The sequence below is a fragment of the Microtus ochrogaster genome, linkage group LG8 (genome assembly GCF_000317375.1).
Source record: "Microtus ochrogaster isolate Prairie Vole_2 linkage group LG8, MicOch1.0, whole genome shotgun sequence".
NCBI classification, from domain to species: Eukaryota; Metazoa; Chordata; class Mammalia; order Rodentia; family Cricetidae; genus Microtus; species Microtus ochrogaster.
In genome coordinates, this window is record NC_022033.1 from 12,685,328 (window position 1) to 12,709,257 (window position 23,930).

At 49.8% G+C, this 23,930-nt stretch overlaps 1 protein-coding gene across 18 annotated transcripts in view; it reads left to right on the plus strand.

The window, feature by feature from the left end:
• Zmynd8 (zinc finger MYND-type containing 8) overlaps nucleotides 1-23,930 on the plus strand; it is a 96,403-nt gene that overhangs the window by 52,901 nt on the left and 19,572 nt on the right. For all 18 annotated transcript variants that reach the window (XM_013352146.2, XM_013352156.2, XM_013352158.2 and 15 more), the window contains 5 exons: nucleotides 1,389-1,504; nucleotides 6,813-7,294; nucleotides 12,275-12,415; nucleotides 17,833-17,982; nucleotides 20,931-21,437. In XM_013352146.2, coding sequence (XP_013207600.1) covers nucleotides 1,389-1,504; nucleotides 6,813-7,294; nucleotides 12,275-12,415; nucleotides 17,833-17,982; nucleotides 20,931-21,437 — 1,396 coding nt within the window. The remainder of the gene's footprint in view (nucleotides 1-1,388; nucleotides 1,505-6,812; nucleotides 7,295-12,274; nucleotides 12,416-17,832; nucleotides 17,983-20,930; nucleotides 21,438-23,930) is intronic.

The window sequence follows — 23,930 nt, forward strand, 5'->3', positions numbered from 1 at the left end:
CTCTTGTAGAGCAGGCTGGTCTCGAACTCACAGAGATCCGCCTGCCTCTGCCTCCCGAGTGCTGGGATTAAAGGCGTGCGCCACCACCGCCCGGCTGTATGTTTATTTTAAGCAGTGGTTCTCAACCTTCCTAACGCTACGACCCTTTAATACAGTGCCTCATGTTGTGGTGACCCCAACCATAAAATTATTTTGTTGCTACTCCATAACTGTAATTTTGCTACTATTATGAATCCTAATGTAAATATCTGTGTTTGCTGATGGCCTTAGGTGGCCCCTGTGAAAGGGCCACTTGACTCTCCAAAGGGGTCATGGCCCACAGATTGAGAAGCGCTGTTTTACAGAGATACATGTTGCGGGATGGATTGAGTATACATGAGAGAGAGGCAGGGCGAAGGGTTGGAGAGGGCAAGACTGTACAAGTGACAGTTAACACACAGCTCAGGTTTCTGAGCCTCTGGAGATAAAGACCAGCTCAGCCACAGCCCTGGGGAGTCCCCGGCAGATCAGCGCCTCCTGTGTAGCCTCCATTTTCTCCAGACAGCACAGATAGGTGATGACTTTGTGTGGTGCCAAGAGGGGTGCATTTGCTCATCCATGGTCACTGCGGTAATGTGGTGCCAAGAGGGGTGCGTTTGCTCATCCATGGTCACCGCGGTAATGAGCAGAGCCAGGACCCGAACCTCATTCCTTTTACTGTTTCAACACTTTTTTTTAAAAAAATAAGTCAGGGTTTCTTTGTGTGGCCCTGACTGTTCTGGAACTCAGACATCTGCCTGTCTCTTCCTCCTGAGTGCTGGGATTAAAGGCGAGTGCCACCATGCCAGGCTCACTTTCGGCTGTTAAGCCCTCCGCAGCTCTGTGTGGCTGCACACCTGCCAGCGATCACCTGTGTGAGGGCCCTGCTGGCAGCTGTTCTCGTTTTGTGCGTGACTTGTGTCGTTTTGCCTTCTAATCGCTGTTAAAACACTATGGCCAAAATCAACTTGGCAGGGAAAGGGTTTATTTCTTCTTTAGCATCATGCAGGGTCGTCATAGCAGGACCCAAAGTAGAAGCAGTGGTGGGGGCTTGTTTCTCTTGGCCTGCTCAGTCTGCTTTCTTATAGAACCCGGGACCACCAGCCCAGGGGTGGCACCACCCACCAGGGGCCAGAACCCTACCGTATCAGCCATTAATGAAGAAAATGCCCCACAGCCTTGTCTACAGGCCAGTCTGATGGAGGCTTTTTCTCCTTACAGTCATCCCCCTCCCCAAATGACTCTAGCTTGTGCCAAGTTGACAAAGACCTACTCAGTAGAGCCTGTCTCCCGTGTTCAATTTACCTTGACTTTAATGTGTGTCCTGCTACCAAGTATAATGCCAACTCTGCATTTTGTTCTTCTTCTAGAGCAATCCGCACCCTCTGGTCTGGGCCAAACTGAAGGGGTTCCCATTCTGGCCAGCGAAAGCTCTGAGGGACAAAGATGGGCAGGTTGATGCCCGTTTCTTTGGACAACATGACAGGTGGGAATTTAAAAACAGACTCTGGGTGGAAGCCTGGGGATTTACATCAGATGTCAAAGGTGGCGGAGCCGGCTTGCTGTTATTTCTGCTGTTTTTTAAAAAACAAATTCTACCTTTTATTTGTAATCACTATGGCTGTTGTTTTGTTTATTGTCACAACTGGTGTTGCAAAAAACATTTCGTGGTTCTGTTTTGAGCCCAGTGAGGGGAGGGCTTCATTCAGTCCCTGTAGGAGTCTTAGGAAAGAACCTGGCCTCCATGGTTGTGTTGATGGATCTGGCTTCGGAATGAGTTCCATGACCATGTGAGGTGCTGCTGTTTAACGTGCAGTTACTTATTTATTTTGTTTTCTGGAGTGAATTAAACTTCTGTGCAAATTACTTTTAAAAGTAATGTTTTTTAGGGACTGGAGGTAGTTTCCTAGATTGCCACTAAATGGTTCTTTTAGTGCTAGATGGAGTAGTTCCCTTCCCTTTTCTCCAGGTCTAAAATGGGAAATGGTGGTGGGGGGATGGGGATGATGATGGAGTAGTTCCCTTCCCTTTTCCCCAGATCTAAAATGGGAAATGATGGTGGGGGATGGGGGTGATGATGTTTTGACAGGTGTGAACCCTCCCTCCCAGCCTCCCCACCCTCCCCTTCCTCCCCTTTCCTTTCTGCACAGTCTGAATGGAGTTATGGAGTCATTCCAGCTAAGAGCAGCTCCCATTGCTTTGGCACCCCGCCTGCCTGCGAACTATGGGTAGCCAGAGGTGCTGCTTAACATGTTCCCTTTCAGCGGGTCACTCAGGATTTTGTGAATCAAGGACGCCTTCAGAGCCGTCCCCCTCTGCTGGGACGACGTAGGAGCGAGTGCATAGGAGTTGAAGTGTGTCCCACACAGAATATACATATATATATATATTATCTATTATATATATATTGGTGATACCAGCATCACAAATAGCGCTTACTCTGTCAATTTTTGATTGATTTACAAATCAAAGGAGAAAAAGAATTTTAGAGAGATTTAGTTTCTTACAGAAATCCCAGCAGGTCCCTTGTCTCACCAAGGTGGTACTGGCTTTGGGTATCACACTTTAGTTTTGACTCCCTCCCCCACCTTTTTCTGGGGGGAATGTCAGGGGCTCATGTAGCTCAGGCTACTCTCAATTTGTTTTATATTGGAAGGTGACTCTGGGCTCTTGGTCTTCCTTCTTTTGCCTGAGTGCTGGACTTCCAGGCATACGCCTTGAGACCTGGTTATGTGTTGAGAGAACCCAGGGCTTCCTGCTTGCTAGCCAAGCCCTCTACCAAGTCAGCTCCATCCCCAGGCCCTCCCGATCCCATCCTGTCCTGAACTTCAGCATTCCTTCATTTTAAGGAATTTGCTTCCTCGGGCTACAGCGCAATTGCTGGCAGGCGGATGCTTGTCTGTCTTTGTGAGCTGCTAGGCCAGCTCTCTCTCAGCTGTAGGAAATGCTGGGTGTGAGGTACTGGTTGACAGCTGGAGGGGCGGAGGCTCGGGAAGGGTTGTGCCTGTGATTTGACCTGGGGTAGAGGAGAGCATGGATTTGCTTTTTGTTCCCATAACAGGAGGAGCTGGTGACTGGCTGTGCCCTCCACGTCCCATCACAGAGCCTTTTTGTTCATAGCTTTGTTTGCTTGCTTGTTTTTTGTTTTTTCGGGGCAGGGTTTCTCTGTGTAGCTTTGGAGCCTGTCCTGGAACTAGCTCTTGTAGACCAGGCTGGTCTCGAACTCAGAGATCCACTTGCCTCTGCCTCCTAAGTGCTTGTGTTCATATCTTAATAGTTTAAGGCTCTTCTGTGGGACAGCATTGTGGAGTCACCTCCAGGAGTGTGCATTAGTGTGGCACAGCAGCGTGTCCCCATTTACCAGATGGTCCTAGACCCACAGAGTTCATGGCTCTGTTCCTTCTATTTTGTCTGTCCTGCCAGCCTGCCAATGAAGGTGTCCTTGGGCACACATAGTACTCTGTGCTAAGGCTGCTGCCTTAGATGGATTTATACAGTGTATCTCTTGGTCTTGGCTGAGAGCCAGACCTTTCTTGCTCTCTTGCAAGATCACGATCCTTCTCGGCATCTGCAGTGTTTTGCTGTTTCCTCTGCTGGTCTGTGCTCACCTGGTGTGCTTACTTTGGGCAAGGTGGCCCAGCTGCGGATGTGTGGACAGTCCACAGTGCCATGGTACCAACACTTTGGAGGCCCAGGGTTTTCCTGTCCCTGGGAGCTGATGTGCATATCCTCCTTAGGGGAATGAATTCTTGGTTCCCAGACAGGAACTCCCCTCCCCACCCCCTTCAAGACAGGGTTTCTCTTTATAACAGCCCTGGCTATCCTTGAACTCACAGAGATCCCCCTGCCTCTGCCTCGAGTGCTGGGATTAAATGCATGTGCCACCATACCCAACCCTAGACAACCAACCCAGGAAGGCCAATCCACAGCCTGCTGTGCTGAAATTGTGGTATAGGGACCCATGGGAGTCATATAACAGGTGCCAAAAGCAAACGCCTAGGCATACAATGGTGAGCTGGGTCAGGCTAAGAAACATCCCAGAACCCTACATTCAGATTGTCAAGTTGATTGGCTGGAGAATGAACCCATGGAGGCTCTGGCGGCAGTCATGGGACACCCTGAACTCTCCCTCTGTGCGCTTTTCTGCCTTTTTTCCCTTTGGGACAGGGTTTCTCTGTGAAGCCCTATGTTGTCCCTTTAGACCAGGCTGGCCTGAAAGTCAGAGTCCTGCCTCTGCCTTTCTCTCTCCAGTGTTGGGATTAAAGGTGTAAGATACCATGCCCGGGATGCTTTTTATCTTTTAAAAGAATTGTTTGAAGCCGGGCGATGGTGGCGCACGCCTTTAATCCCAGCACTCGGGAGGCAGAGGCAGGCGGATCTCTGTGAGTTCGAGACCAGCCTGGTCTACAGAGCTAGTTCCAGGACAGGCTCCAAAGCCACAGAGAAACCCTGTCTCGAAAAACCAAAAAAAAAAAAAAAAAAAGAATTGTTTGATTAATTTTAGACAGATGTACCATTATCTAAAACTATAGAAATTCTTATGCCAAATAATTGCTAAGCCTTAAGAAAAATACCCGTTAGCCTTCCTGTGCCTACTGTACAATTGAGGAAGGGATCCTTGTGTAACAGGCTAGTCTTGGATTTTGCTCCTTCTGCCTCAGCCTCCTGAGAGCTGGGGTTGCGGACACAAACCCCTGTCCCCAGACATCAGGCATTTCCCTATTCTTTGAAGTTGCTGTTTTCGCCTCAGTCTTCCTGGTGAGAAAACTGAGGCCCAGGGAAGGCAATACCTAACCCAGGGTCACTCAGAGGAGAGCAGTTGTGTGGCTCCTGCCTGAGGCCTTCTGTGCTGAGGAAAACCTCTTTTCCTTTTAATCAAAGAGCTTATTCTTGCCTAGGCCCCATAAGGCTTTTGGGAATAGGGAGTGGGAGGCAGTAGTGGCCCAGACAGGGCAAGGGCCTTGGGCCTATGGCCCCTGACTGGGAAGCCCCTGGTGCTGACTCAGGACTGTTGAGTTTGCTTTGTTGGCGTTCCATTCTCCTAGGCCGGAAATGTCCGGGGAGCCTAGGGGTCTCTGGTGGCTCTCACTTCTGCCTCACCTAGCCCAGAGCCCTGTCTCTTCTTATAGCTGTACTCAGCCTTGTTTCTCCTGCTTAGACACGAGGGTCTTCAGGTCCCGGCAGGAAGGTGTCCCTAGCACTTGTAGCTGTGTGTTTGGGGGTTCTCACTTGCAGCCAGGCTTTGTGCTGAATTTGGCTTTTGCTCAGGGCCTCCTTTCTCATGCAACACTTCCTCTTCAGGTGTAGGAATTCATGCCACCTGTTGAGGTGGTGTAAAATGCTGTAGAAGAAAGCCCAGACAGGGCTGGGTCCAGAGTCCTGTGTGGGCACTGTGGATACAGCCAGGCAAATGTGTCTCTTACAAGTGCACGTCACTTCCTTCCCCGGCTCCCCCCACATCCCATGGCTTTATGCCAGACTTAGGTTTGAGGTCCAGGCACCCTGGAAAAGTATTTGAATGAGGTTGAGACTGTGGAGTTAGGAGTGCACAATTAACAAGGTGTTCTGGTGTCCCCCATCCACAGGAGCATGGCTGGGTGTTCTCAGTCCATCCTGCGGTCATGAGGCAGGGTGGGGGTGTTGGTTCTGGAAAAGCACCTCACTGCTTTTGGTTTTGTGGGTCTCTGCAAAACTTCCAGGAGTGTGGGGGTTGATATAGAGGAGAACAGCAGAAGGTGGAGCATGTCCACCCCAAAGCCAAAGGCTACTTTTTAAAAAAAAAATTTATGAAAAATTTTTAATATTTATTTATATATTATGTATACAACATTCCTTCCATGTATGCTTGCATGCCAGAAGAGGGCACCAGATCTCATTCTAGATGGCTGTGAGCCACCATGTGGTTGCTGGGAATTGAACTCAGGACCTCTGGAAGAGCAGTCAGTGCTCTTAACCTCTAAAGGCTACTTTTTTATAAAGAGTTTTCCCCATTTTTATTTTCTCACATGCTGCCAGGTGTGGCATGGAACTCAGGAGGCAGAGGCAGAGGCAGGAAGATTCTGAGTTGCAGGCCAACCTGGACTACTATATAGTGAGAATTGAGACACTCAGATCAATTGAAATTTGCATCTCCTTCTAGGAATATGAACTTATAAAGGATAGTCCCATTTGGAATTGTAATAAAAAAAAAAAAAAACACCCAGAAAGGAGGTCCATGTTCAGCTGAGCAAGATCCAGGAACTATGCCCTCTTCAGATGTGTCGTGGAGGACTCTGACTGGTTTTCTTCCTCTGAAACAGCAGGAAGCCGAATGGATTGTCACTCCTTTTGTTTTTGGTTTTTAACACTCATTTGTTTACTCCTTTATGTGTGTGTGTGCGTGTGAGCACCATGGTACATGTGTGGAAGCCAAAAGACGACTTGAGGGGGGTGGCTCACGGCGGTTCTGCCAGAGCAGGGCCTGCCTTAGGCTTGGCAGCAGCGCCTTCACCTGCTGAGCCATCTTGAAGGCCTCCATTGTGTGCCTGACAGATTAAGATGCCTTAGCCAAGCGTGTGGAGCGCTTTCACGTCCTGGCTAAGTTTTGTTGTTCGCGTTCCATCCCTACTACCTCTGTGAAGTGGATCATTCATTAACCATTCAAAACATGCCTTTTACTTAAAAAGGAGAACCCACGTTTAAGGATCTTGGCAAGCGCCCGCCAGGCTAATTTGGTTTGCATTAAGAAAATTAAAAAAACAAACAATCCTGGGAATGAGCAAAGCTGACTTAGTCTCTCTCTTTTGCCCTCCTAGAGCCTGGGTCCCCATCAATAATTGCTACCTCATGTCTAAAGAAATCCCCTTTTCTGTGAAAAAGACTAAAAGTATCTTCAACAGCGCCATGCAAGAGATGGAAGTTTACGTGGAGAATATACGGAGGAAGTTTGGGGTTTTTAACTATTCCCCGTTCAGGACGCCATACACCCCCAATAGCCAGTACCAAATGCTGCTCGATCCCAGCAACCCCAGCGCCGGCACTGCTAAGACAGATAAGCAGGAGAAGGTGAAGCTCAATTTTGACATGACAGCGTCCCCCAAGATCCTCCTGAGCAAGCCCCTTCTGAGCGGGGGCGCAGGCCGCAGGATCTCCCTGTCCGACATGCCACGCTCCCCCACCAGTACGAACTCTTCCGTGCACACGGGCTCCGACGTGGAGCAGGACCCCGAGAAGAAGGCCCCATCCAGCCACTTCAGCGCAAGTGAAGAGTCCATGGACTTCCTTGATAAGAGCACAGGTCAGCCCCAGTTGGGAGAGTGGGGTAGGAGGCTGTTGGGTGCACTCTGGTTCTCGGTGCTTCACCCATGGGTACAAGCAGGCAAGCCATCACAGCCATCATGGGGTACAGTGATGGACTTGGTGAACGACCGGATCCCAGACACAAGGGAAGTGCTCCCAAAGGCCATTCCTAAAGGGTGGAGATGGGCAGAAATCCTGTAGGGCTCAAGGCCTCTTGGATTGATCCTCCTGCCACCATCTTCGAGTGCTGGGATTACAAGTGTGTCCTCCACAGTTGCTCTTTTTAGCGCAATAAAAAGTGTGTTCGTGTGCAAGCCCCGCATTTCAAAAACCAGGGTTTTATAGAAGCTTCTGTTTAATTTAGTGTCTGTCTTCCCTGGGCTGGTATACGTGACATAAAGCTTTGTGGCAACATTCCTTGTTCATTGAGACTTCAGAGTCCCTATCCTAAAAATACACAACCTTACTTGCTAATCCTGAAGGGCGGCCATATAAAATAAAAGCAGACAGGGTGTGGGCACGCATTGCTGTGTGGGGAGCATTTGGGAGGTAGAGGCAGGAGGATCAGTCTGTTGACTACATGAGAGCTTGTCTCTTGTCTCAAAAATACTAAAACCAAACCAACCAAACAGAACCCTCAAAAAAGAAGGGGTGACATTCAGGATTGTTTGGCTCTTGCAAATTGCACCCATTCCTGTGGGGGGGGAAGGTTCTGTGTTTTGGTTGTGGCAGTAGCTATGGACATTGGTAGCTGAGTTTCAATAAAACTTTATTGCTGTTGGTTGGTGAAAACTGAAGCCTGACTTTACTATAAGTTTATGCATTAAGAACTATTGAATTGGGCTGGAGAGATGACTCTATGCGTAAGAGCACTGGTTGTTCTTCGTGAGGAGCTGGATTCAGTTCCCTTCATCCACATAGCTGCTCACAAGCACCTGTAACTCTAGGTCAGGAACTCTGATGTACTCTCGTAACCTTTTTGGACACCAGGCATGCAGGTGATGCACAGGCATAAATGCCTATATTGGGAGAAAAGCTATTGCTTACAGACCTCAGTGAAAATGTTTGTGTGTGCTCTGGTACTGTCCTGAGCCTACAAACTCTTCTGAGCTAGTGGTGCTTTGGTCTTGGCGGACTTGGCATTCCACCATAGGTTGCTGTCAGGGAGAAGGGAGAATGTTTTCATGGACTCTGTCTTATTGTGAAATCAATAGTTGCTGTAACATAGCTGTCCGTGACAAATACTAAGCCTCCCTCCCATGACCAGCTCTCCTGAGCACCCTCAGGCACTTATTCAAAGTCATGAAGGGAGCCGAGAGTGATTGACAGGTGATGAGGGCCATGAAAAGCAGAGTTTCGTCTCATCGTGCCCCGCTGTGTCTGCTCATGTGCACTGGTGTGTAATGCCTGCCCAGATGGCATTCACAGAATATTTGTGTGTATGTGTATCTGTGGCACTTGTGTGGAGGTCAGAGGAGTCAGCTTTCGCCACTACATGGGACCTAAGAATTAAACTCAGGTCATCAGGCTTGGGGGCAAGTGCCTGTACCAGCTGAGCCAACTTGGTGGCCCCATGCGTTTGGTCTTTTGATTGAAGGTGCATGCTAGCATTGTGGGTATTTATTTGTTAAGGGTTACTTAGATACATGAGTGGTGTATGACTTGAAGGTCCCCAAACCCTGAACCAGAGCGGCAAGGGCTTCTGGTCAGCTGATTCTTGATACAAATGCAGATGCAGCATGGCCAGATTGCTGTTACAGCAGGAGACACCTCAAATATATATAATGGCAATATGTACTGGTTCATTTTGTGTATATGCAAGTGTCCCTGTCCTAGCTTGCTTCTGTTGCTGTGATAGACGCCCCAGCCAATGTACATGCGACTATACCTACAGAATTAGAAAATAGTTGCTTTACCTGAGATTTTCATCGCATGTAGACCGGTGTCCTCTGGCCGCCTGCAGCTTTTACCATGCTTTGCATTTGCTTTATTTTTGAGACTGGGTCAGGGTTTACTCTGTAACCCTGACCGGCCTGGAACTTGCTATATAGACTAGGCTGGCTTTATTTTGTGTGTGTGTGTGTCTGGGTGTTTTGCCTGCATGTGTGTCTGTATACCACATGCATGCTTATTACCTGTAGAGGCCAGAGGGCATCGGGTTCCAGTCCTCCGTCTCTCCTCCCACCCCTGCTTGTGAGTCAAATTTTTAAAAGAATTCTTGTAGTGGCGAGTTTGTTGGTGATGCACACTTGAAAATGACTCACTTGCGGCTGGCAAGATGTCTCTGTTAAGTGGTTGTCTTGTGAGAATGAGGGCCTGATTGAATGTCAGCCATGGTGGTTCACGTCTGTAATCTCAGTGCTGGGCAGGAGATCAGGGTGGGTCCCTCAGCCTCCACCAGCTGGCCTAGCCTGTTTTGGGGGAGTTCTAGGCTAATGAGATGCCCTGTTTTAAAAGACAAACAAGTAAACTCTGGCCACCACATGCTTGCACACAAAATGTGCTTGTGTCCTGCTCAACAAACAGACACATGCATGCACACATGCCTCGTTTCTTCTCAGTTCTTCGTTTAACAAGCATTTCACTTCTGTTTGTTTCGATACTATGGAAGGAATAGTGATTACCCCAGCAACAGGCCGCAGGGAAAGGAAGGCTGCCTGCCTGGTTGCTAGGCCAGTCAGTCTGCGATTCCCTCTGGTAAAATGGATTTAATATTTGTAAAACTTCACCCTCAAATAATTTTTAATGTTTGTTGGGCACTCACTGGCCTAGTGACAGGGGACATGCATTTGTTATTCCCGTCCCGTCTCCAGAGGCGGGAAAGGATTTCCTTGTGTCCTCCTTGATTCAGACAGATCTCTCAGCTCAGGAGCGACATTTGAGACCAGATGCTAATTCCTCCTTTCTTATTTATGGCCATGAATATCTTGCTCCCATGCATGTAGGTATATTACAAGTGTACCACATGTATGCCTTGCCCACAGAAGGCAGAAAAGGGTGTCAGATCCCAAAGCACTGGAGTTACAGGTGTATTGGTGCTTGCCTGCATAGGCCGGAAGTGTTGGATTCTCTGGAACTAGAATTAAAAATGGCCGTGATCACAGTGTGGGTGATGGTGATTGAACCTGCATCCTCTCTAAGAACAGCAAGCGCTCTTAACCGCTGAGCCACTTTAGCTCCCAGGCGATAGTTCTTCATGGTGGGGACTTTCCTGTGTCTTGTAGGATATTTAGTGGCATCTGGGTTCTCTAACTAGATGCCAGCATGTGTTGGTGAGGATGGTGCATGGAGGAACCAAAGTCTAGTAAGGAAATAGGAAGTGGATACCACCAGTGAGTCCTGACGCCACACTTACTGGATGTCCGGTGCCCTTGGCGCAAGTGGCTTGTTAGACCCAGTCCTCACTGTAACCTGATAGGTGTAGGTGCTTTCTCATCCCTGAGTCAGGCTGGCTGTCCCTGTCCTTCTCCAGGCAGTTACCTTCCCTAAAGTCAGCAGGGGCTGGGATCTGAACCCTAAATGCCCACCTGATTGAATCCAGGTCTCTCTAGTCTTTCCCCATGCTCTTAACTGGAGAAGTTGCTGAGGGAGGGGGGCAAGAGTCCATCATCCTACACTTGCTGAGGATGCAAGTTTTGATTCCCAGCATTCATGTTCTGAGGGATCCAATGCCTTATAGACTCAGTGGGCCCCTGGACTCACATGTACCCCTTCCCCAGGTTCTAGAACTGGAGTCTTACCTGCCCAGCCAAGTGCGGGAGCTTTCTTCTTCCTCAGAACGGATCTTGCTGTGCAGTGTTGGCTGGCTTGCAACCTGCCATATCGCTGATCAGGGTCTTGAACTCTTGATCTTTCTGTATCTGCATCTCACTGCTGGGATTGCAGAAACACCATACCTGGCCTACATTTTTATAAACTCTGATGGTGTCTAGTTTCTTACCTTTGTGGACCGTTCATGTCTTTCTGTCAGGACCAAATCATCTCACTTCAGGTCATGACCAGTTTGCTGTCTTTAGGGTCCAGGAGCCATACTGGGCAGTCCCAAAATGTGTGAGGATAAACAGTTCTGGACTGGGTGGGTTTTTTTTTTTTTTTTTGGTTTTTCGAGATGGGGTTTCTCTGTGGTTTTGGAGCCTGTCCTGGAACTGGCTCTTGTAGACCAGGCTGGTCTCGAACTCACAGAGATCTGCCCACCTCTGCCTCCCAAGTGCTGGGATTAAAGGCGTGTGCCACCATCGCCAGGTGACTGGGTGGGTTCTTAGGAAGCTGTTAACCCCTCTAAAGCATTTGGCCTTTGTTCTGCTTGTTTGACCAATGAAGGAAACCATTTGAAAGCCTGGTCTACAAGAGCTAGTTCCAGGGCAGGCTCCAAAGCCACAGAGAAACCCTGTCTCGAAAAACCAAAAAAAATAAAATAAAATAAAAAAAGAAAATAAGTTTAAAAGTCTCAGACATTTGGTTCAATGAAGGTCTGTCCTTCCTGTAGGAATTTGAGCCTCACAAGGAAGAGGATAATTTGCCAATACCCATCTTCCTCCCGTCATCTGGTACCCAACTTTCTTTTGGGCATCCTCAGAAACCTTGAGCCAGGGGCTAGAACTCCCTAGGGCTTGGCCAGTGGCACATGTAGACTGCTGGGTAGCCCCTCAAACTCCCTCTAATGCCTGGTCCTGACCTGTAGTCTTGGTGAGGGGCTTGCCTTGGTCACTGAGATTTATAACCATGCATGGGCCAAGGCATTTCAGGGGTAATTTAAATTTAGCTGCTTTGTGTTTAATAGGCTGCCTGGCTCAATCACCCTGTTGTTTGTTGACAGCCCTTTGCTGGCAGTTCATGGTGACTCTCCCTACTGGATCTTATCCAGGACACCCTTGAAGAACACCTTGTGCCTTCTCTCCTGCCCTCAGCCCAGAACCTGTGAGCTCTGCTGCTTTACCTATTTGTGAAGCTGGCTTCTAACCATGACATGCTTTTCCAGCTTCCCCAGCCTCCACAAAGACGGGGCAAGCAGGGAGTCTGTCTGGCAGCCCGAAGCCTTTCTCTCCGCAAGCACCGACACCCATCATGACGAAGACAGACAAGACCTCTACCACCGGGAGCATCCTGAACCTGAACCTGGGTCAGTGGCGTGCGTGTGTGTGTGTGTGTGTGTGTGTGTGTGTGTGTGTGTGTGTTTGGTGGCAGTGACTGCTTCTACACTTTGCCCTCCTGTGAGTGGTTCTTGGCCATTGAAGTGTAAAAGCTTCGTTGAATCAGAGGTGAGGGGTGAGCTGGAGGAACAGGGTGAAGGTTTTCCTGGCATGCAAAGGTGTTTTGCCACAAATTATCCTGGGCCTGTCTTTACAAGTGATCCGTGTAAACCAGTTTTCTCCTGTTAAAATACACATGACTGACGCCAAGTTTTGTGAGTCTTACCATTTCTGGGTAGGTATTCTGATTAGTTTCATTAATTCTTCTTCTACTTACGGTTTTATGAGCATGGTAGCTCAGTTCCTGTAGAGGCCAGAAGGCATCAGGGTCCCCTGGAACTGGAGTTACAAACGGCTGTAAGTCGCCATGTCAGTGCTGGGAACCCAACCAGGATCTGTTGCCCTTAACCCCTGAGCCAGAGCCATCTCTCTGACTCCTTGGCTTTTTAATGTTAATTTCACATCCTGAATTACTGGCTTTTATGGCCACTGGCCTTCCATTGGCTGTTTTATTTCTTTGCATTGTTAGAGGTCAGACCTAGTTCTTTGTGCGTGATAGCTGAGCGATCTACCTCTGAGCAGTTCCTTGGCTTTTTGGGACAAGGTTTGACTGTGTAGTGTAGCTGCCCTTGAACTTGCCCTAGCTCAGGCCTGCCCTGGATCTCAAGAGACTCCTGTCTTTACCGCTCAAGTGTTGATTATAGGCATGTGCCACTGGGCCTGGCTCCAGTTCGTGTGGTGTATGAGACAGAGTGGGGAAGAGAGGGGAGGATTGGATTTACCCCTGTAGTCCCAGCTTGCTGTTAATTTTCTATATAACTTAGGGTGGCCAGCATACGTCCCAGGGAGCAAGGGGCAAAACGTGAGATGGGGGGGGGGGTCATCTATAAAATAGTCTGACTGGGCCTCTAGCTTCAATGTTTTGCTGAGTAATTGAATGCTGCCACCTTGTGGTCGGAGGCTGGAGGTGCAACTAAGTATCCATTCCTATTGAGGACCATGGCAGAGACCCACAGCCCCAGTGGATCTCGAGGTTGAGAGCTGGGGTTAGAGTTTTCAGAAGGAGCAAGTGCCCTCGGCCCCTGGAGCAGGTATGGACCAGTTAAGGTAGAGCAGGGGGCAGGAGGGCACTGAGAGGAAATATCTCCAGGGGTTGTGATGCTCCAGTGAACTTGGACAGAACATTTCCTGGGGGGGGGGGGGGGGGAAGGAGGCCACCTGTGTGCAGCACTGTGTGAGTTCATGGCACCCCCCCAGGCACATGCCACCTGCAGTGCTGTTGCAGATGGTAGCACAAAGACCTGAATAGGTGGTGTGGGTTCCCTGGGTGACAGGGGCAATCCATTTGCAGCCTGGCTGGGGGACAGCCAAGGTCCTTCTAAGAGTCCACCCAGAACCACCAGCTGGCTCCTCACTTGATTCAGAAGGGAGCCACTTGCTGTCTCGGGGACATTTGTTCTAGGAAATGTGGTTTCTTTTTTCGGGGCCGCCTCCCACCTGCATGCTCTGAACAGAAGCGCCGAGCAGAGGTGTTCTCATGGTGACATTTCCTCTCTGCCAGTCATGCTGGCAAGAACAGCTCCTTCTGTGAACCAGGGGGCCCCTGGGCATCCTAGCAACACCGTGGGTCTTTGAAGCTTGGCTTGATGGGTGGGTGGTGCAAAGGTGGCTCCTGGGAAGCCATGACTTCTGTCCCATCTTTCCCCATAACTCCTTCTGGGGTACACGTCTCATCTTAACCTGTGGGGGCGAGAACATTGGGTACTGGCTGGGTTCCTGGGGTGGAATCTCAATCTCACAGCGAGGCTCTGCTGAGCATCTAGGAGAGCACGGTCTGTGGTCTGTGGGTGGGAAGGTTAAAGGGCAGTGCTGTATTAGTTGTCTGCCCGTGTGACACGTGATCCCGAGTGCTGGAGGCTGATGGTGAGATCATTGTCCAACAAAGCAGGCCTCTATTAAAAAGAGCTCAGGGAGAGAGCCACACTAGGGAAGTGTGAGGCAGGCCAGCAGTGCCTGGGTTTGACTCCAAATTTGGAGTACATTATTTTACTTCTGTCTCTTTTCTTTTTGAGGCCTTGGCTGGCCTCGACCTCTGCCCGCTTCTGTCTCTTGAGTGCTGAAATTAAGGGTATCTCTCTCCCTCTTTTTTTCTCTTTCATACACTTTTTCCATGCCCGTGTGGAGGTCCAGGCTAGCTTGGGGAATTGTTCTCTCCACCATTCAGGTCCCAGGGCCAGAATGTGGATTGTTAGGTTTGGTGGCGGATGCCTTTGACTGTTGAGTTCTTTTGCTGGGCCTTTTGTTTGTTTTGTTTTTTTGAGACAGGTATTCATATAGCTTGGCCTGACTTGAAACCAAGGCAGGCCTTGAACTTTTGACCCTCCTGCTTGTTCTCATCCTCACTGAGGGAAGCAGCCCAGCTGGTTGGCGCTCTTGACACTGTGTTTGTCTGTAGCGCTGCTGGCACCTCCCTCTCCTTCCCTTTCCCCTGGTTGACACTGTCCCCTGCTTTCCATCCCCTCTATGTGTCTGTACCTTTGGTTCTCGGTTCTGAGGCAATATTTGTTCTCTGGAATGTGGGCGTCCCTGACTGGGGGTGAGGCTGGGGCTAGGGTTCTTACTATCCCTGAGCCAGTAGGACAGTCACCCCACCACTGTGACTTTCCTGAGCCCTTTGTCATCAGTGGCATGTCTGTATTCACGGTCCCATCCTGTCCCTTCTTCCGCATACTACTTCCTTGGCTGTCCCCCTGGCTTCCTTTCCTCAGAAGAGGCTGTCTGTTGATGCCAGCATAGGAATCTGCCTCTGCTGGCTTTAGCATGTGTTTATCCTGACCCCAGTTGTGGGTAATCTGGAGCCTCCATCCTTCCGAACAGATGTGAGGTCGTTATCCGTTTGATACTGAAAATAGCTGTGATGAAGACATTGCTGCCCACGCGGGAGGGAAATCCACAGGCCTCGTGGGCTTGACATTTGGAGATAGTTGCCAAGTTGCCCTGTGAAGTTGCTAGGCTTCATGCTCCCTCGCAGACAGGGCCTTTCTGTCTGTCTCTAGACTGGCTATTTTTCCTCCCTGGTTTCCATTTATAGCTGGATCTGTCTTTATGTCTGAAATGTTTAAAATGCTGGCAGCAAGCAGGGAGCTGGAGTTACTTCCTGGTAGAGAAGGGCAGAGGTGGACCTCCCTGCGATGAGGGAGACTGCTTGCTGCTTTCTGCCCACAAAGGAGAGTTCAAATCTAGCCAGCACTCCCAGATTGTTTGGCTTATGTCCCCAGAAGCCTGATCTTAGGCCTGACCCCCCCCTCCCCCCAGCCCTGATGCACGAGATGAATAATAATAGTTTGGATAGGGCTGGAGAGATGGGTCAGCGGTTTAGAGCATTGCGTGCTCTTCCAAAGGACCTGAGTTTGATTCCCAGCAACCACATGGTGGCTCACAACCATCTGTAATGATGTCTGGTGCCCTCTTCTCGCAGGCATATATGCAAACAGAATATTGTATCCATAATAAATAAATAAATATTAAAAAAATAATAGTTTGGATAAATATAATAATAATTTGTTGGCCAGGGAAACCTAATTTTGTAAAATGCCGGGGGTATTTTGCATTGTAGTATTACAGTGTTTAGTCTTTGAGATGTAGGCTCACACAGTAGTCCAGGCTGCCCTGTTTGCCTTGTAGGTCAGGCTGGCCTTGAACTCACAACCCACCTGCCTCAGGGTAAAGTTAAGGAGAGCTTTTATACTGTCAAGACAGCTCTGTCTCCTTGCCTGTAACTCACAGAGAAGATTGGGCCAAAGATAGGGCCACGTGGCCCTGAGCCTCTTCTGAGCCACCTGAGGTAATGCTTCAGATGCTTGGAGCCAAAGGTGGGTGTCAGGAAGTAGTTTTCCTTTTCATTCCTGGTAGATTAAATAAATGACCGCTCCTTTCCTGGAAGCCCCCTGAAGCATGCCTTCTGTATGTGCTCTTAAGAACATGTGTAGAGGAGGCTATAAAGATGGATGCTAGGTCCAGAAAGCAAGGGGAGACCTGCAGGCAGGACTTGCTCCTTCCAAATCCCTTCCAGATGATTCCAGCTAATCCTGGATGCTCTCAAGAACACCTGTGCCCACACAGACCCGCGGGGCCTCTTGTCTTGCCGTTCAAAGGTGGCGTCTGCATTTGTTATGAGAATATTCCATTCCTTCCCTTCCTTGGGGTGGGGGACCTTGAGGTGTGCGCGCGCGTGTGGTCTCACGTGGGGGGACCATCTCACAGAGTGGGTCCTTCATTGGGGTGATCATGAATTGGAGCTGTTTGGGGCTTCTTGTTGGCAGGGGCTTTTGGGAGCTGCCTGTTGTTAGAGAATGCTGTGCTATGGGGAGAGGGTGGCTCAGGTCAGAACCAAAGAGGAACTGGTGAAGGCCTTGTGACAGCCCTTCTTGTCCAAGCTCTCTCTCTGGTCCCTTCTGGATGGCCTGTAATAGCAGCGGAGGCCCTGAGCCTGTGGTAGCATGAAGGAAATGCAGAGCCAGCGGGAAGTGGCTCTATCGCTGATGGGATTCTGACCCACGTCTGGAATCAGCTCGAGGGGGTGGTGTGGGGAGCAGGCCAGGAAGGACTTTGAGCTCCACCTGCAGGTTTTCCCTCTATTCTGAACCTCCACAGCCACCTCCACTTCCCCCTCTCCTCTTCCGTAGTGCTGGGCACTGCGGAGAAGTAGGAAACAATTCAAACAGTGAAAGTCACTGGCTTTAGAAACCTGGTCTAGCTGGTTGTACAGCCAGCCCTTGGCTGAGGTAACCAGGACTGAGTGTCAGGCCGAGGAACTCCGGTTCTTATTTGAGAAGACCTTTTGGCCCAGGTCAGTACCACAAGAGCCAGCCTCTACCTCTCTCCGCCTGCCTCGGTGCTGGCAGCCGAGCTAGAAAGGGCATGTCCCCTAATTCCCATCTTTGTTCAAGCCTCAGCTGGCCTGGGTGTGAAAGACGGCAGTGATCCATGCTCACGGTGTCCTCTGGGGGCGCCATGCATCTCGCTATAGGGAAGCTGTCTCCATGCTCTGGCCAGGCAGGTGTTTCCCTCTTGTTTTGAGATTGGATAGATTGTTAGCAGCTTTCTCTATACAGCTGAGATCACAAATGTTACCACCAAGCTGGGATTAGACTCAAAAATTGTTCTGGGGGAGGAAGTAAGCCTGCCATGTGCTTCCTGTTACCCTGCGCCCTGGTCTCTGGGCAGCTGGGTATACTGTTGTGGTTGAATGATAAGAACACGCTTACCACCCTGCTCACCTGAGTGCTGGTGATGCTTGCTGTTCCCCTGGTGCCTGTTCTGACGAGGATGTGGTGGTGTCTTCCAGATCGAAGCAAAGCCGAGATGGACTTGAAGGAGCTCAGCGAGTCGGTCCAGCAGTCGGCCCCCGTCCCTCTCATCTCTCCCAAGAGGCAGATTCGAAGCCGGTTCCAGCTCAACCTGGACAAGACCATAGAGAGTTGCAAAGCACAACTAGGTGCGTCCCCTGCCTGCTTGCGCTGTGGGCTCCATTCTCTGTCGGAGATGCACCTGGATAGAAGGCGTGGCTTGCTGCGCACTCACCAGCTGCTGGGCCTCTGTCTTTTTTCTAGTTGGAATGCACTGCATTTCTATGCCGGAATTATTTCAGATTTGCTAGTCGGTTTTCCAAGAGGGCCTTCGGAATTCCGGCTGAGGTAGCCCGGGAACCTCAGGTGCAAATGTGAAAGTACCCGTTTCCCCCAAACTCAGTGATGTCACAACATTGCTCTTGAATGCCCAACCCTTTTCTCCAGGTGTGCGCTCCCATCTCTTCTTCTTCTTCTTTTTTTTTTTTTCAAGACAGGGTTTCTCTGTGGTTTTGGAGCCTGTCCTGGAACTAACTCTCTCTTTTTTTTAAATATTTATTTATTTATTATGTATACAATATTCTGTCTGTATGCCTAAAGGCCAGAAGAGGGTGCCAGACCTCTTTACAGATGGTTGTGAGCCACCATGTGGTTGCTGGGAATTGAACTCAGGACCTTTGGAAGAACAGGCAATGCTCTTAACCACTGAGCCATCTCTCCAGCCCCTGGAACTAACTCTTGTAGACCAGGCTGGTCTCGAACTCACAGGGATCCGCCTGCCTCTGCCTCCCGAGTGGTGGGATTAAAGGCGTGCGCCACTACCGCCCGGCTCCCATCTCATCTTCTGGAAGTCTCTCTCTCTCTATTTTTTTTTTTTTTTTTTTTGTTGGCTGGCCTCCTTCTTTCTTGTCCCAAAGAGGGGACCTTGGGTGATGGGCCCTGCCCTCCATGGAAGCCTCTAAATGGAGCGATCCTTTTACAGGGATTTGCCTTCTCCATGGAAGCCAGGCTTCATATACATAGCTTATGTTCTGGAATACTGATTGAGGTAGCGAATTAATCTGGGAGGACTGAGGAAGAGCGATGGATGGTAGGCCCCAGGAGCAAGGGTCATCCTGAGGTGGGGTCTTTGGTGTCAGTCGGTGCCCTGGGTCCTTCAGTGAGAAGGGAGCTGTAATTAGAATTGTCTGGGGATATCACTGAGTTCTAGGTTTTTAGGATCAAATCTCTGGCTTTTGAGAGACTTGACCCCTGTCTTCTAAGGAAATGAGTAATAGTGACAAACAGAGAAGGGAGGTTGCACTGGGAAGAGGAACAAATAAAAGAGATCCTAGATAGGGCATTTAGGTTTAACTAGAAGGCCAGAAGTTTGCGTACCTAAGCAGTCCTGATGAAGATATGATCCTCCCGTTAGTGACCAGCTCTTGTGAGGTATCCTGGCCTGCTGTCAGAACGGTGTGAAATCCCTTTCCCATACACAAGTCCCTCTGGTTGGTGCCAGGCATCCGCCTTACCTTCATGAAGTCACTGGGGAAATGACAGTTTCTCGGGGACCACTGTTTCAGTAGTGAGATGGTACGAGGGTCCCTGTTAAGGTGTCTCCTGCCAGTAGCATGGCTCTCCCTGTTAGGGTCCTTGTCCCATTGGGACACTTGACAGGTTTGGACTGCGGTCAGCCATTCTGGTGTCACCTGCAGCCTTCCATAAAGCTCGATCATTGCTAGCAAGAATTTTCCTCCTGAAGGGAGGGGAGGGGAGAAAGATGTATAGTGCAATAAAAACAATTATAAAAAACCTTTTCCCTCCTTCATTTACCAACCCCCTCCCGGACCTACCACACTCTGCTGAGCCCTGTGTCTGGGTTATTCTGGGAGCTGTATAATAATCCTCAGCTCCATCTTAACAGATGAAAACTCTGAGGCTTAAAAGCAGCTCATTTTCCCAAGGTCCCATAGATAACAGCTCCTGTCCCCTGTCCCCAATGCTTACCTACCAGTAGCACAAGCCTCTGACTGTACAATCATTCCAGACCTCCTGTTTGCATGGTTGTTGGACCCTGGGGGAGGCAGATACCACACCCCAGCAATTCTCTTGACCACCCACCTTTGTCCTGACTCTGCCTGGTGCTTGTCCTTCCTGAGTTTTTCTTTGATGTGTACAGATCATGGCAGAGACCGGGCCGTTGCACTGGGGTGAAGGTGGTATGGAGAATTGATTGTTTTTTCATTCTTTTGGGTTTATTTGTCCTTATTTACCTCCTGCCTGAGCTGGAAGCATGCATCAGGTCTTCATGACAGCTGCTATTCTGTCTCCTTAGCTGGGAGACATGCACAGGTGTGCTTTCCTCTTGCCCCCTTTGTGAGCGGAAGGGACAGGGACAATGCATTCAGATGAGCCCTTGAGGCTCTGGCGCAGCTCAGGGAACCAGCTGGAGGGCTGGGCACCCGGTCATCTGGAGATCTGCCCCCACTAAGAGGTGCAGCAGATTCTGCCCTTGCCAACTGCTGCTGCTTGCTCCTCACATCCCAGCATCCCCAAAAGGCTGGTTCCTGTGCTCTTTGCACAGAAGCCACCACCTTGAGGCCTATGTGGAAATTCTTCCCTTGTGACCTGGGGAGAGAAGTTTAATTTTTTTAAAAAAGGCAAAAAGACAGTGCATACAGGCAAGCCAGTGCTGCCCAGATGGGAAGTGTGAGGGCAGATGGGCTGAGCATGGGCTGAGCACGTGGCCGCCACACTACCACACTACCACACTAAAGCTCTAACCTTCTTGAGCCCTGGACATAGGTAGAAGCCTGCCTGTCCACACTTCATAGGAGTGCTTGGTCAGGATCCCAGGATTGTTTGCTTCCCAGTGGATTTTCTTTGTGACTAGATGTTTGGCGTCTCTGGGCCCTCATACCTCTGTACAGAGTTGCAGACTGAACTTAAACCAGACCATCCTTCTGTCCCCCCTTACTTTCTTTGGGTCTTGATCACCCCCCAAGTCCTCTTCCTTGTTGCCCCCACCAAGATGGTGTTGCCACTTGAAATGCAGGTGCATGTTTCACTCCTGTCTTTATGGCGTGGCTCAGCTATGTGTTCTTTTCTACCTCAGGCATAAATGAGATCTCCGAGGACGTTTACACGGCCGTGGAGCACAGCGATTCAGAGGACTCCGAAAAGTCAGAGAGCAGCGACAGTGAGTACGTCAGCGATGAGGAACAGAAGCCCAAGAATGAGCCGGAGGACCCTGAGGAAAAAGAGGGGAGTCGGGTGGACAAAGAGGCCCCTGCCGTTAAAAAAAAGCCCAAACCCGCAAACCCGGTGGAGATCAAAGAGGAAGCGAAGAGTACCTCGCCAGCCAGTGAGAAGGCCGAGCCTGCACCCGCCAAGGACAAGGCCAGCCCTGAGCCTGAGAAGGACTCAGAGAAGGCAAAGCCTTCGCCTCACCCTACAAAGGACAAGCTGAAGGGGAAAGACGACACGGATTCCCCCACAGTGCATTTGGGCTTGGACTCCGACTCCGAGAGTGAACTTGTCATAGACTTAGGAGAAGATCCTTCTGGGCGGGAGGGTCGCAAAAACAAGAAGGAGCCCAAGGTACCATCACCTAAGCAGGATGGTAAGTCACGTACACAGTCCCCAGATGGTGACTTTTGTTCAGTGTTTGTTGGTGTGTGAGGATCGAACTCAGGACCTTGTGTGTGGTGGGCGAGTGCTCTACCATTGAACTATTATATATTACACTTTGAGTTTGCGTGGTTGCGAAGCCCAGTGTGGCAGGGAGTATCTCGGTCCCCAGCTGGTACAGCCAGAGCCATGCACAACCTGCACGTGGGTCTGCTCCATCCTTAACACAAGACAGACGAGTTCACTGTTGCTAGTAGCTGCTTCTTGTGAAGTTCAATTTGACCTTGAATTATATAGCCAAGGATGACCTCAAGCTTTGGATTCTTCGGCCTCTACCCCCCCACCCCCACCCCACCTCATGTGACAGGCCACTAAGCCCGATTTTAAAGGTGCTGGTGCCTGAACCCATGGCCTCGGAACCTGTCTGAGCTACATGCATCAGACATTTGGGTTGGGCTTAGTGGTCAAGGCTCTCAGTAGAAATATCTAGATTCAGATTCCCCTCTTCTCGTGCCCTGCATGTGTATTTTCTTCTTAGGAGAGGAATCCGTTAGTCATGGTACCAAGGCTTCTTGGGGCATTGAAAATGGAAGAGACCTTAGTTGGCACCCACTGGACAGTCTGTTCTCGGTACCCAAGCTCTGGGATTCACAGTAATTCTTTGTCTTTTGCACTGGAAGTGGTCTAGGTGCAACTCTGGCCTTTAGCCACTAGATGGCAGGAGCCCATCAAACATGCCTTTTCCTAGTGGGCAAAACCTTCTGGCCTGAGGACCTTAGCCCGAATATTTTCTGGCTTGTTGCTATTGTGATGAGCACCATAGGCAAGCACCCTCTGCTGTCTGCGTGCTGGCAACCTCTCCAGAAGGGCTTGAGCAACAGCAAGGTTTTGGCTGGGCAGGTGGGTGGCCAGAACACTCCAACAACAGCATTTAGCCAGGGCCCAGAATGACATCACTTAAGTACACCTTACTGGGTAGCCGCCAAGCTGGGTGTCCTTGTAAAGGGACAGCTAGCTAGGTGTCATTTTAGACTGTGCTTAATTTCTGACAGGAGCCAATTTCTCATCGTAACCCAGGAGCAAAGTATGAATCTGTGTATCACCACATTCTTGGAGCCTGGTGGCCCCTGTTGTCTTGCTGTGCCTGAGAACCTTTTCTCTGTGGGGTGCCCAATTGGGCAGCTTGGAACCTCAGCTCTTAATCAAGACAGATTTATTGACCAAAGAAGAGAGAGCCCAGTAGTGGTGGCGCACGCCTTTAATCCCAGCACTTGGAAGGCAGAGGCAGGCAGATCTGTGAGTTCGAGGCTGACCGAGGAAGGGAGAATGAGATACCTTTGGGGAGGAGGAAGGTGGAGAAGGCAGAGCATGCTCGAGCTAATGCTTAGGCCTGTTGAAGCCCTCGGAAGTCTATCTGGGGTGGGAAGGAGGTAGAGCATACCTGTTACTGCTCAGTAGGCGTAGCCTCCTCATGTGAGGACTGTGCTCTGTGACCCGGAGAATCTCCCATTCTTTTTGAAAGAGGCGTGTGTGTGTGAGAGAGAGAGAGAGAGTCAGAGAACAACTTATGGCATTATTCATGGTGGCAAGTGTCTTTACCCACTGAGTCATCTTTCCAGCCCCGAAATACACCTTTTGATTGACATGCCTTCTGCCCTGGCTTTGGGGAAAGGTTTTTTATGCAAATATGTACTAGCGTAGGCCTGGTGATACAAACTTTTAATCCCAGCATTTGGAGGTAGAGGCAGGAGAATTAGGAGTTCAAGGTCACCCTTGGCTCCTGTCTTAAACAAAACAAGAGTTTCCATTTTCTTGGTTGTGAGCTTCCTAGCAGTGAAAGCAAAAAGGGAAGCATAGTTTCTAAGAGAGTGTTCATACTTTTAAAAGATCCAAATCATTCTAGCAGAACTATTCCTGGTTTTGATGTCTAAGGAAAACTTTTGTTTTTTGTTTGTTTTTAAGTTTTAGAGACAAGGTTTCTCTGTAGTCTTTGGTGCCTGTCCTGGAACTAGCTCTTGTAGACCAGGCTGGCCTCGAACTCACAGAGATCTGCCTGCCTCCGCCTCCAGAGTTCTGGGATTAAAGGTGTGTGCCACCACCGCCCTGCTAAGGGAAACTTCTGTAGACCCAGAAAACCCTTAGTGGAAGGTAGAAGACCGATAATGGCAGTTCTAGGATACAACACTATCAGAACAGCTTTCCAAGACTTGAGGCAAAACTTACTTCTGTAAACCAGAGTCCCCACGGTGCCCCACGCTCGACACATATAAGGTGGATCCTCTTTGCCTGAGGCGGCTCTACCAGTGAGTCTACAGCCGTGTTCTGGTCCTGAAGTGAAGAGCTTCGTGGACCGCAGCCACTCTTCCACCCCGAACTTGGTGCAGAGGCAGATGAAGACCCAGCACTCACCACCGGGAACTCTCTGACTACCCACCACTGAGGGCGTTTCCATCTTAACAGGGCCGATAGTTCGCCCTTATAAATG